General features: G+C 45.9%; 1 protein-coding gene across 6 annotated transcripts in view; it reads left to right on the forward strand.

Moving 5' to 3' along the window:
• VWA5B1 (von Willebrand factor A domain containing 5B1) overlaps positions 1-14,190 on the forward strand; it is a 68,985-nt gene that overhangs the window by 28,456 nt on the left and 26,339 nt on the right. For all 6 annotated transcript variants that reach the window (XM_083512844.1, XM_083512849.1, XM_083512845.1 and 3 more), the window contains 3 exons: positions 5,355-5,465; positions 6,724-6,926; positions 7,998-8,112. In XM_083512844.1, coding sequence (XP_083368970.1) covers positions 5,355-5,465; positions 6,724-6,926; positions 7,998-8,112 — 429 coding nt within the window. The remainder of the gene's footprint in view (positions 1-5,354; positions 5,466-6,723; positions 6,927-7,997; positions 8,113-14,190) is intronic.

The raw sequence follows: 14,190 nt of genomic DNA on the forward strand, positions 1-14,190 counted from the left end.
ACCATCCTCCAGATCAATCCATCCAGAGACTGCAGCAGCATCGACACGTAAAGGCTAATCAAACTTTCTGCGTTTTTCTTTCCCTGAGAGCCACCAGATTAATTCAGAGATAAGAGAAGAAGGGAAGCTGAAAACATGAACAAACACACAGGGAGATCTTGGTGGTCCTGTTTGCACGTCACTGTGTTCCCGGCCCTGTTCTCATGGCGACGGCTGATAGCTGCAGCCTCAAGCGATTGCTTTTATTAAAATGTGTTTGTGTTTAGTTTTGTTACTTTATTATATCGTTATCACGCTTTTCAGACAGTTTCAGGTGGAATTTCCTGAAAATGTAGAATTTATCCACACAGATTCCACACACACATTCCATTCTCCCTCCTTGATTTTGGAGAGAAGCCAAGCTACGTATTTATTTTTTTTACCAGTTCTGCAAAACTGGTAAAAAAAAAAAGCATGCTTTCTAAGCATGGGACAAGTGCATACCCTCCAACATGTTGCAGCAGAAAACCGGGATTCCTGTTTACTGGGGCTATGTTATCGTGCGATTCATATGGCCTGCACAAGACCCCCAAAATGGGAGGTCCCAATTTAATCAGGACAGTTGAGGGATATGCAAGTGCAAATCCGGATTAGCCCTGTAATTAAGCTAGGCCTGTGCCATTGGGCTGGGAATGGTGTACAGTTAAGCAAAATCTGTGCTGACAAATGGATGCACATTTAAATCAGGCATGTGCTGTTGAATGGGAGGCGATGCACAGTTAAGCCGAGCCTGTACTGTTAAATAGGCTCTGTGCTGCTGTTGTAAGGGGGAGTAAAATGCAATTAAACCAGGTCTGCATTGCTGAATGGGAGGTGATGGACAGTTAAACTGGCTGTGTGCTGTTGAATTGGGAACAATGCACAGTTAAGCCAGGTCTGTGTTGGGGAATAAAATTAAACCAGGTCTGCATTGCTAGATGGGAAGTGATACACAACTAAGCCAGGACTGTACGTTGAATGAGAAACAAGACTGAAGTTCAGGTGTTGCACAGGCACTTAACCAGCGATGCAGCCATTACAAAACTTTCAGATATTTAGAAGTTGCGTATTCTTTTCACTTTTGGAAAGCATAAGCACCCTGCTCATATGATTGCTTGCCTTTTCGGAAAGCAGAAATATAAATGGGGGGGGGGAATCAAAATGGTTTGTTTTACCTCCTGTTATCAACACATTCCTGTCATCCCCTTCCCCACCTCACCCACCCAGCTAGGAAAATGGAGGGTGAAATTCTGCAGCTATTTACTCTCCTTCAAAGTGGTGACTCATCGCCAGTGCATCAATCCCTCATTCAAGGCGCAGGGAGGTCTCCTTTTCCTTGTCCTTCATTCAGTTAAGTGACTTCTTAATTATTCTTCAGGGATTCTGCTCTGTCATCCTGACAATGGCATATAATGTTGTTTAATGTGCTCCTTCAGCCACAGCTGAGCACTCTTGATAGCTCTTCCATGCTGAACAAAGTCAAAGCGGGTGGAATAGTTCAGGTTTGGGGCTTTGGCACTCGCTCGCTCCTCTTGCCAAGTGGCGCACGGGAAGCGGCATTTATGTGACTGAACAAATGACGCAGGGGAGGTTTCCTGATTGGGAAACGCCTACCGTATTGAGAACAGGGTTCTCTGTGTGTTGTGAATACGTGTGTGCTTAGGGTGTGGGTCTGTGTTGTGGTGTTCCTCTCGCTTTCTCTCTGAATCTGGTGTATACTAACCATAGCTCCCTCAGCCATTTTCTGCTGCACTTGGAGCACCCAGGAAGCTTGGCCAACTAGCTGTACCCATGAAGAGCAAGAACTTTGGGGCACCTGTAGCTTGTTTCCAGGAGGGAAACCTATTTATATGGAGGTTGCAGATGTTGGTGGGTTGCCAGCCAGCCCTGCATACCCTCCAACATTGATGAAAATAGGGGTGTCCTAAATATTATTATTATTATTATTATTATTATTATTATTATTATTATTATTATTATTATTCTGCCCATCTGACTGGATTGTCCCAGCTACTCTGAGTGGCTTCCAACATGTATGGGCAACATATATGGGCAATCAGTGGCAGCGGAGGTGCTCTATAGGCAGAAGATCCCTCATTCAATCCTTGGTTTTTCTAGCTAATATTACCAGCTAATATTACTCCAACATTTCTCTGATGAATATAGGGATGTCCTATTCAACAACAACAATAACAACTTTATTATTTATCCCCTGCCCATCTGACTGGGTTGCCCTGGCCACTCTGAGCAGCTTCCAACATATATGAAAACATAATAAAACTATACAGAGCTGCCTTCAGATGTCTTCTAAAGGTTATCTCATTGGCTGGCTTAGGGGTCGCATACCCTTCAACGTTTCTCCAGTGAAAATAGGGACGTCCTAAGGAAGAGTGGGACATTATGGCAATGCGCCCACCTGAGAGGTGCTGGAACTGAGTTCTGGTGAGTTCCAGCTGAAAAAAGCCCCGGGACTTCCAGTACAGAAAGCAGGTGCTTTCTCACAGAGCTTTTCAACTCAGCCCTGCTGTTTTGCTTAAAATGAGCTAAGGTTTTGTTGTGTTGTGCATTCAGAAGCAGCGGAGGAGGGAGGGAGAAGGCAACCTTGTCTAGTCTGAGGAAAGTGTAATTTCTGTTTATGAACAGCAAGATTGGAAATGGGTCGCCTGAAGGGAATATTATCTTCATATAAACAAGATTATGCCTAGGTGGGTGGAATAATGGTTTTGGGTGCAGCGGAAACCCATTGTCTCTTTGTATTGCTAATGGCAGCTCCCTGAATGGAAATCAGAAATCTAGATTTGTTTCTTAAACTCCCAAGGGGGGTGGGGGTGGAAACATGTTCTGGTGCTAGGGAGAAAAATACCTTTGAAGGTGAGTAAATAGCTGACAATGATTCACCTTGTATGTATTTAATTTTTAATCTTCCTTGTTAGCCTGTCTATTTATCTACCGGTACATCTCCTGGAAGAGCTCAGGAGGGGGACCCTATTGAATAGTGTGTGTGCTTGATGTTGAGCATCTGCTGTTGAATGACTGTGAATGTGTCTGTCCAGCCACCTGCAATGCAGGAATGTGTTCTTGAGTATAGTCTGGAATATCGAGAGCCAGCGTGGTGTAGTGGTTAAGAGCAGTAGTCTCATAATCTGGGGAACCGGGTTCGTGTCTCCGCTCCTCCACATGCAGCTGCTGGGTGACCTTGGGCTAGTCACACTTCTCTGAAGTCTCTCAGCCCTACTCACCTCACAGAGTGTTTGTTGTGAGGGAGGAAGGGAAAGGAGAATGTTAGCCGCTTTGAGACTCCTTCGGGTAGTGATAAAGCAGGATATCAAATCCAAACTATTCTTCTCTTCTTCTTCATTTTAAACAAATCACCCCGGCCCTGGGTGGTTCCCGGGTGGGGTAGTAATTTGCCTGCAGGGGGTGCTGCTTGGGAGGCCATGGCACCTCCAGGGCAGAAATCCAGCATCTCACTTGAATTAAGTGGAAATAAAACACTTTACCAGCTACAGTGGTACCTCAGGTTAAGAACTTAATTTGTTCTGGAGGTCCATTCTTAACCTGAAACTGTTCTTAACCTGAGGTACCACCTTAGCTAATGGGGCCTTCCGCTGCCACTGCGCAATTTCAGTTCTCATCCTGAAGCAAAGTTCTTAACCTGAGGTGCTATTCCTGGGTTAGCGGAGTCTGTAACCTGAAGTGTCTATAACCCGAGGTACCACTGTAAAGAGAAGGGGCACTTCTAAGACTGCAAAACTCAGGATCACCTAACTTTAGACCTTAGGGCCAAATCCCATGATTCTGTCATTGCAGGACCCCCTAGATGACCCCCCAGAAAGTGACAGGCAATGCCAAAAAGCACAACGTGATGTAGAAAAGTGGAAAACTGGACTTCAGATTGGGAAAATAAGAAACTGAGAGCAACTGAAACTGGCAGATTCACCAGTCCTTAGCCCAGGGTCTAAAACATGGGTAGGCAAACTAAGGCCCAGAGGCCGGATCCGGCCCAATCACCTTCTAAATCCGACCTGCGGATGGTCCGGGAATCAGCGTGCTTTTACATGAGAATGTGTCCTTTTATTTAAAATGCATCTCTGGGTTATTTGTGGGGCATAGGAATTCATTCTTTATTTTTCTTCAAATTATAGTCTGGCCCCCCACAAGGTCTGAGGGACAGTGGACTGGCCCCCTGCTGAAAAAGTTTGCTGACTTTTTCAGCAAACTACTAGTGGAATCTTGCAGAACTTTAGTGAGGGGGAGAGGAGGGGGAGAGGAATCTATCTATTTGCAACCCAGAAAATCCTGGGAGTTTTGCATCATAATTTCATGTGATGGAATTCATGGTTGTCTTCCGGCCTACTTTTTTATGCCATTTAAATTTCTGGTGTGACGTGGCATTATGTTGATCAAAAGGTCACAGTTACATAATGCAATGGGCAATGCAGTGTAAAAGGAACATAGGAGTCCAGGAAAACAGCAGCGCTGCAAGTTGGCTGAAAGTAGAGGACTTGCAAATAAAACAAATATCGCAAGGATGCCATCAATCTCCACTGCTCTTTGACCCGAAGGAAACAAAGGCTTAGCTCCCTTAGTTGTGCTGGTCCCCAGAATTTCTCACTGCTCAGGGAAGTGGGCAGCCTGCTGCCATGCTGGTTGTGTGTGTGTGTGTGTGTGTGTGTGTGTGTGATTGTAAGAGCCTACTGCTTCTTGAAGGAGCCCATTTCCCTGCTGGAACTGTTATGTACTGAAGTTCTCACCCTGGGCCAGCAGGGGGATACTGTAAATAGTTTCACTCAGGTCTGCATATGCAAATAAGGAATTGAAAGTGACGTTCAGTGATTGGATAGTTACAGGAAGTTGTTACTGTTGCGTTGTAGTGGAGCTTATATAAGCAGGCTGGCTGAACCCTTCAGTTCAGTTCTGTTCTGGACTGTGAATAAACAAGAGCTGTCTGAAGAATCGCTGTGTCGTCTGATATGTTCACCCACAACTTAACAGGAACAGTCCTCAACATTAAGAGCCCTTTACTAATGTTCTGCTGAAACGCAGTTTCCACTCTGGAGCAAGACAGCCATTCAGGTAGCTGAAAAGCATGATCTTCTTAATCTTCATCTCTCCAGACTAAACATTCCCAGCTCTTTCAACTCTCCCTCAAAGGGCTTGGTTTGCAGACCCCTCAGCCGCTATTTGTCTTGTTAAGTTTCCACTCCTTATTTTCTTTTCTTCCCCAAAGGAAACTAAAGCTGTCTCTGGACTTTACTTCTGGGAAAAATAGGACCACATATATGCTGCTACCAAGCAGAAGTCCTGACTTTCTGTTCCTTTCTTCCCTTCGCCAGGATGCCCTCCTGGTCATTCTGAAGAGTCTGATGCCAACGTGTTTATTCAATATCATTGGATTTGGATCGACCTTCAAGGCCTTGTTTCCTTCCAGCCAGACCTACTGCGAGGTGAGGGAACGCTTTCTGTCTCTTCTATTTTAAATCTCCTTTTCCTCAGAGATCTTAACCCATCATGAGCAGACTTTGTGGTGACTCCGTAATTCCCTTCAGAGTTTCACATGGTAAGGGAGCAATAGGGACTTGTTAGCTGGATCTTCCTCCTTCATCACACCCCCCTCAACTAGGTCTGTCACCCTCCACTCACTGAAAAATGAACAGGATTTTTTGGAACCAGTTCACTGTATATTAAGCCCGTGTGTGTAAATTTCTTATAATCTTAATGTTGAACTTATCCACATGATTCTATCTCCCCCAGCTAATTCTCATCTATCTCATTCTCATCTTGATGTAAAATGAGTTATCCACCCCCCCCCCCAGTTCTCTCTTCTTATATGAACGTAAGAAGTTCCCTGCAGGATCAGGCCAATGGCCCATTTAGTCCAGCTACCTTTTCTCACCAGCCAACCAGATGCCTCTTTGAAGCCCATAAGGCAGCCTTTCTCAACCTGTGGGTCCCCAGATGTTGTTGAACTACAACTCCCATCACCCCTAGCTAGCAAGGCCAGAGCTCAGGGATGATGGGAGTTGTAGTCCAACAACATCTGGCCACCCACAGGTTGAGAACCACTGCCAAAAGGAATACCTAAGTGCTCTCTCCCCACTTGCAATTCCCAGAAGCTGGCGTTCAGTGTCTCCATCACTGAAGATGGAACATAGTCAGTTTGTGCCTAGTAGCCATTGATAGCCTTATGCACCATGACTTTTTTCTAATCAGCTTTTAAATCCATCCTAGTTAGTGGCCACATATGCTGTCATTATACTTTGGTTTAGAGAAAAGGCAAGAGGTGCCATGATAGAAATTTATAAAGTTGTGCATGACATTGAGGAAGCTAATAGAGAAAAGTTTTTCTCCCTCTCTTATAAGACCAGAACTTGGGGACATCAAACCCCCGGCTCTGAACCTTGTCCCCTTGGACGTTTCCCAGCTGGTGCCTCCCTCCACCTTTCTGCATCCATGACAATTGTGTTGCAGCTGATGGAATCGATGGCATTGTGTGTTTGGTTGCAGCACCATGCTTACAATAGTTTTCCCATTTTGCAAGTGTGCTCTCAAGGCCCCAAAAGGTTGGTTGCTCCTCACCTAGCATAACCCTTACATAACCCTGCCCCATATCCTTCCTCCTGTTCATGTGAACCCCTCCACAAATGCCAGTTTGCCTTTTGTCCATGTGTGAGCCCCCTGGGTGGTTCTTGTGCTCCTCTGCAGGAGAACTTGGCCGTTGCATGTGAAAGCATAAAGAAGATCCGTGCTGACATGGGTGGCACCAACGTCTTGTCACCCTTGAGGTGGGTCATCCGGCAGCCGATCCACCAAGGCCACCCACGGCTGCTCTTCCTGCTGACCGATGGCGCCGTCAGCAACACGGGAAAGGTCATCGAGCTTGTCCGGAACCACTCGTTCTCCACTAGGTAGAAGCCCCTTCTGGCATTTCCTCTCCCCCTTGCTTTTGCAGCAGCCTCTCCCATCCTCCACTGTATTGACAAATCTATTTATTGACTTGTGACCTTTATTCCAGGCTGAATGCAAAGGCAAATCTCCCCAGGACCAAGTGCCTTTCTGGGCTGTCAGTTTGGGGCTTTGTGGAGGCTGAAAGCTCTTTCTGTGAGCTTCCAAGCTCTCTGTCTGACTGTACTATCATGTCTCCTTCATGTTTAAGACTGGAAGAAAGCTAAAGGAGTGGTGGACAGAACTTGTGGTGGGGAGGGAGGAGAATTGGCACTGTAGGCTAATAAACTGTTATAGATTTGATAGGTGTCAGTCTGGATGATGATACGAGTGGGTCTCTTCCAAACCTACAATTCTGTATCTGTGAGGGCAGGATCTATAAGAGAGAACCTGGTCAGACCATTCCCTTTGTTAAGGTAATGGCTCTAGCTGGCCAGCTTAAGTACCCATCCTTTGCATCTTAAAGATTGACCTCTGTTGCCATAGAGACGAATGAGTGAGCCTTTTCACACTTCACCTGGCTGGATGCTGCTTCATCCTAGAAAGGCGCACAAATAAAAAGTAGTAAAATAGAATAAAAAGTCATAGAAACTAGTTAAAAAGAATAATTAAGATGCACCAGAACAGATTTTGAGGCAGCAATTAGAGTACAGCTTGCCCTAACAGCATAAGAGTCAGCTCCTAGCGGCCGAAGTCCCTTCACCCTCCGCACCCCCAATAAATGACAGTGGCCAGCATCTTCTGTGCCTTAGTTTCCAAAGGCCTGTCTGAATAGGAAGAAAGGAACAGGAAGGAAGAATAACAAGGAGGAATCCTGTCTAATCCTGCTAAGGAGGGAATTTCACGATGCAGGAGCAGTCACAGAAAAGTCTATCTCTCATGCCACCGCCACCACCAGCTGTGCTTCTGCTGTTGATGGGAGCAAAATTCATTTGGAATTCTAGCCTTGCAGAACTTTCCACTGCCAGAGTCTCGGCATTTCCCTTCACCACCATTGAGGGGGCATCCAATCCCTCTGTCTTTTCCTCTTGCAGGTGCTATACTTTTGGCATTGGGCAGAATGCCTGTCGGAGGCTGGTGAATGGCCTGGCTGCCGTGTCCAAAGGAAGTGCGGAATTCCTGGCGGAGGGAGAGAGGTTGCAGCCAAAGGTACTGCTGTGGTTTTCCATCTCCTTTGCAAGAAAGGGTTGCAATGTGGGCTGCTCCTCTTCACTCTTCCAGCCAGCCAGCCAGGCAGCTGAGTTACAGGATTATGAGAGGGGAAGAAAAGTTCTCTACCTCTCTCTCCCCCTAACCCCACATACTTTCCATATGAAATGCATTGTTCTATAAACTTTCTCTATCACATAACCCCCAAAATGTAACCCCTGGGGAAGATACTGATGGGGAAGATGCTGCAGCTCCTCCCACCTTTATCAGGCTTGAGAACAAGCTCCCAAGCATACCTAACTCATTGAGCTTGTAAAAGCCATGTTTGCACAACCTGGTAAGAGCCCTTTAAGATAGCATAGCTAGTTTCTCCAAGGAGGAGAAGTCAAATACAGTACAGGCTTTGCCAAGCTACCTAAGGCTTCAGATCAGGGGTCCCCAAACTAAGGCCTGTGGGCTAGATAAGGCCTGAGGGACTCGTTTATTTGGCCCGTGGCGATCCCCGCCGCCGCCGCCCATTCTGTGCTGCGCGGCTGCCCACTTCCGGGTCGGAGGAGCACTGGAAATAGCCTGTGCGCATGCGCAAGTGTTATTTGCACATGGGCAAGCAACATTTCTGGTGCACATCCGGGTCGGAGGAGGCCCGTGCACATGTGCACAAGCTATTTCCGGTGCTTCTCCGACCTGGAAGTGCGCCGGAAATAGCATGTGCGCACACATATGGGCATGTGCTCCCTCGCCCTCCGGCTTGCCTTGCGATTGGCGCTGGAGACACTGGCCTTTGCTGACCCCTGCTTCAGATGGTCTCAGCAATCTGCTGAGATGTTAATCCAACAGGGGCCGCTGAGAGCTGTCCAGGGTCCTGATGTCTGTTGAAGCTGCTTCTGCCTGACTTAGCCTGCCTGCCTGGGAAAACTATCTGATAGCTTCTAGTTCCCTGGCCCCAAGCTCTGACAGGCTATTGGGCTCCCCTTGAACCCAAGGAGGACTGTTGGGGAATGATGGGAAGTGTGCTGTGGCAATAGGTACCTCCAATTGTTCTGGTGATATTGTCCCTGCCCGCTCAATACACTTGCTGCCTCCACTCCGTCCTCTGCATGACTGTACAAGAATCACATGCAGAAGTAAAAACAGATCTAATTCAGAACACTCCAAAAAAAAGATATATATATATATATATATATATATATATATATATATATATATGGGCCTACAGATGGCAATTTGTGAACCATGATTCAGAAAGTGGTGGTTGGAAGTGGGTTCTCAGACATGCTCCAAAGTGTCTAAGCAACTTTAAATCCACTCCAAAGCAAATCAATTGCAAGAGTTTTTCCACTGTGGAAATGTGCATAGATCTGCTCCCCCCCCCCCGTAAGTCTGGGGAAGGGGCAAAGTGTGCCCTGAAGACCAACCACTACTTCCAAGTCCATCTTCCCAAGTTAGGGACTAGAATCATCAGAATGTTGGCCCCAGTGCACCCATTTTTGTGTGCCTGAGAGTTTTCACCTGGCTTTAGGAAGCCAGTGCAAACTTTGAAGTGCTTTGGAATCAGTTGTTTTCTATCATTAAAATTTTTTGATTGGCGTCAGCCAGCACAGGGAAGATGGTCGATGAGCTCAGTTTAAGTTTGGTCACCCTACTGCAGAGGCGCATGAGCCAAAGACAAAACTAGCAATTAAGATCAGCACACTTTTTAAATAACATTTTAAAATTAGTTTTCCAATATACCCCCCAAAATAACCAAATTATAGCAATAACAAACTATACAATTATCAAAGTGCCAATCAACTCCCAATTATTACATTCTAGTGAAAGTGGCTCCCCTCATGATGGTTTGGGTGCATTTCCAATCTTATATCAGTGTGTTCCATAATCCTAATTAATGTCAGTTACATTTCAGTAATAATAATAATCCCTTCGTTAACAGCTACATAATTATTTTCATTTGTGACGTTACAGTATATAAATTTATAAAGCTTTAAGTGAGGAACTCAAACTATTACCTTTATTGTGCCCTGGGTGTGAAAACTCTTATATCCATGGAGAATCCTTCTGTCCATACAGTATATGGTGTTGTCTCTTTCACTTCCCAGCTGTTGTTTTCTCCCATTGTGGCTTGGGGCGGAACTGAATCTCAAAGTTTCTCAGAGGTCTTATTTTTCCGTCCCTTGCTTCAGTGTCTCAGAACAGATGACAGTCTGCTAGAAACCATTTCGTCTCACTAGTAAAACATGTTGCAGATCTTTGCCATTTTCCTCTCAGCCTAGGAAAAGGTGTGCAGTTTTTGAATGCACTGCAGATTTAATACTCCTTTCCAACTCCCAGAATCTCTGCAACGTTCTTATCACAGCCCCCAAATTCTTTTCCTTCCAGCAAGAGATTTATGGCCCAATTAAACTTTATCTTAAGATTACATTCTGTCAGTAGCACATAAAAATCTCAGTCTTTTTTTCCTTGTCTGTTTCTTTTTAAACTGAAGTGAGGGGAATTATTCTGTCTTTCCAACAGACCTGCTTCATCTTCCCCTCCCCCTCCTTTCTTCATTTCAGATCACACGCATTTTCCATTTTTGTTTGTTGTTATCAATATTACTCCAGTGTCCTAAGGTCAGCACACTTGGGAACAGCAGACAACTGCATGCAGCTGAGCCAGGCTTTCTCAAGAATTGTTTCATTTGCTGGCTCATACTTGGGATCATTGATCAAAGGTACCTTCAGGGTGCACCAGAGCAGCCTTTGCCAACCTGGTGCCTCCAGATGTTTAGAACTACGGCTCCCATCAGCTCCAGGCAGCAGTGCCCCCATGTAGAAGGTTCCAATTTTCACTTTGGGCATCTCCAGGTACCACTTGAAACCCTGGTAGGTAGACAGCACTGAGCTACGTGAAGCATAGGTCATAGTGCTTAAGGAAGCTTCCTGTATTTATTATGAACATCGTGGCCTATTGGTAGACATCATCCTTTGCCTTCAGAAGGTCCCAGGTCCTTGGCATCTACAGGCAGAGGCTGGGGAAGGCCTGAAATCTCAGGGAGCCTCTGCTTGTCTGTGTAAACAATCCTGAGTTAGAGGAATCAATGGTCTGATTCAGTATAAGGCAGCTTTTTAAGCTCCTGTACAGTTTGCTTCATCTTTCAGATCCGTTGTGTATTTTCCCACACACACACACACACACACACACACACACACACCCTGATGTGCTTGTATCATGTATCAGGCAGCTTCTGATATTCCTAGCCTGGCCAAAGGTTTGTGTGCTTGGATTTGCATATGTGTTTGATAGAGAGGCATCCACCCTCCACTCAGTGATGTGGCCCCTTGAGATGCTAGGGGGAATAAAATCCCTAGAACAAAATAAAGGATATTGTGCATGGAACAAACAAATTTCTAGCAAGAGGTGAAAATCCATAAGGCAGGGATTTGTCAGAGGCAGGGTCCAGAAAACAGAAACGATGCCTGAAAAATGTCAGGAGTGCTCTGATGGTGTTTCCTGCTTGGCAGGGGGTTGGACTCGATGGCCCTTGTGGTCTCTTCCAACTCTATGATTCTATGAAATAGAAACAGGCAGAGCACATCTGAGGCCAGCCCCATCCTTTGTCATTCTGTTTTCTGGGGGAAGGGCCATAACTCAGTGAGAAGAGCCCCTGCTTTGCTTGTTGAACATCCCAGGTTCACTCTCCATCATCTCCAGGTGACAGACCCTTGCCTGAAACCTTGGGAGCCACTGCCAGTCAGTGGTAGGCAGTACTGAGCTAGGTGAACAATAGCCATCAAATGTAGCATCCACACAGCCTCTGCAATGTCTCCTTTCACCCCATCATCCCACCAGAAAAAGCATTCCCACCCCCCGGATTTCATTACGATTCAAAATTCCTCCAAGATGCTCTGGTCTTTTAATGTGACAACACAGCGCTAGTCTTGCAGTTGATCTTCTTCTGATCATATAATGATCCCCCCATCTCAGAAGGACTGCGGAGGCAGGCGGTTTGGCAGCTGGTGCTCTTTTTCCACTCCCTGACGCCCACACATTGAGTGGGCCCAGTTATGTCGGATGAAAAGCGCCCCCGCGGACCAGTCACCGGAGAGATGCAATTTACCCTTTTGTGTGTAAGAGCAGGGAGATTGGCGGGGGAGTGCGTGTGTCTATGTGCAGGAAGAAAGAACCGTCTTGGTTGGAGAAAGGGGTTTGCTTTCACCGCATCGGAGACAATAGAAGCAGAGGAGACGTAACTTGCTCAAGAAGTGGAACCAGCCCTTCTGTTTTCTAGCCAGGACCTGAACCTGGGTGTTCAGTAGCCGGAAATTGGGGGGTGGGGAGAGCAATAAAACAGGGCTGCTTTTTTTTGCCTCAGTGTGATGTCAAATCAACTTGGTGTGTCAGACTCCTCACACTGACAACTCTTTAAGTGTTACGCTTTTTCAGACCACTGGCGTCAAAAGCCATTGTTTTCCTCATGCCATGCCCTGAATGACGCTCAGTCTGGGCCTTGTGGAGGATGGCTGTCAGACTTGGAAGAAAAGGATAAAAGCTCTGCTTCTGTCAGATGCCCCTGAAGAGTTTCTCCTCCCGCTGGAGAACTTAGGTGAACTGGTCCCCCTGTCTCCCAATTTCTGTGCCCACAAACAGGGATGGACAAATCTGCTCTTCCGGGGCTTTTCAGTTTCTCATTTCCCCCACCCTGAAATACTGTCCTCCACCTTTCTTGAAATACTTTGTGCTTGATTGACTTTTTTTTTTATTACACACCCTCATGAAAATTGGTCAGCCATTTTGGTGCAAATGTCTCCTAATAAACACTTTTTTCTTTGTACACAGTTTTGATATATACGCACCTTCCCTCCTCAAAGCAGTCCCTTAACATCATGCACATTGTTTGCATGTTGTTTTCAGGGGTATTTGGATTTTTAGGCACTCTTGCCCTTAATAGGTGCACTTTTGCACACGTTATTGGGCAGGAAAACTGCAAAATTTGGAGAAGGGTGAATTTCAAAGGATAGGTGTGTTTCAGTTTGCCTGTTCAGTTTTGCCTGAGAAGTGCAGATTAGACTGCTTCTCATTAAAATTCAAGTAACATAAAAGTTCTCCTCCATCCCACCTCACAGAGTGAAGATGTTTGAGAGGCTAGTTTGCATAGAATTTTAAGAGTGGCTGTCACCAATATTTGAAAAAATCTATCTCCTTGTTGTTGCTTTTTCCTGGCTTGGCAAGCATTTGAGCACTCTGACTGCTACAACGTCCTCTCACACACGCAATTTTCCATATTATCCAAGCATCCCTCTTTACCAGGAATGCCCACTCCTTCCTGATCCCTGTCCAATGGCCATCACAGTATCATCATCAGGGCATTATCAAGACCAGGCATAGGCGAACTCAGCCCTCCAGATGTTTTGGGACTACAATTCCCATCATCCCTGACCACTGGTCCTGTTAGCTAGGGATGATGGGAGTTGTAGTCCCATAACAGCTGGAGGGCCAAGTTCACCTATGCCTGATCCAGACACTCGAACTCAGGATACAAGGGAGAAACGTGCTAAGAGGAAGGCACGCTTGGCAAATCCACACCGTGATCAACTCCCGCCCAGAAACCAATGTCCCCACTGTGGAAGTTCATGTGGATCCAGAATTGGCCTCCACAGTCACTTATGGACTCACTGTTAAAACCATGTTTATGGAAGACAATCTTACTTGGCTACAAGTGATCACCAAAGAAGAGAAGAAGAAGAAGAAGAAGAAGAAGAAGAAGAAGAAGAAGAAGAAGAAGATTAGAGCAAAAGGAGGGAAAGTATATCACTCCTGGGGTTCCTTGAAGACATTGGATGGATGTTGAGGTGCAACCCTGCTTGCTTAGAAGGCTCTGCGTGGTATTAAGACAGATATAGTAGAAGAGTCCAGATTCCTAAATTGTCTCTGTCCCTTTGATCTCTGTGCTGACCTGTCCTTTGAAGTTAAAGTGTCATTTAAGTTTCATCCTCTTTCCCCTTCCACCTCCTCTCACACTTTTTCTGGACTTGCAAGCACCAAGGCCACGTTGCTTGTATCTTCCAAGAAAGAAGGGGCAATAGGAGCTTCTTTGTTTCT

This window comes from Podarcis liolepis (genome assembly GCF_965112155.1).
Source record: "Podarcis liolepis genome assembly, chromosome: 7".
Classification (NCBI taxonomy): domain Eukaryota; kingdom Metazoa; phylum Chordata; class Lepidosauria; order Squamata; family Lacertidae; genus Podarcis; species Podarcis liolepis.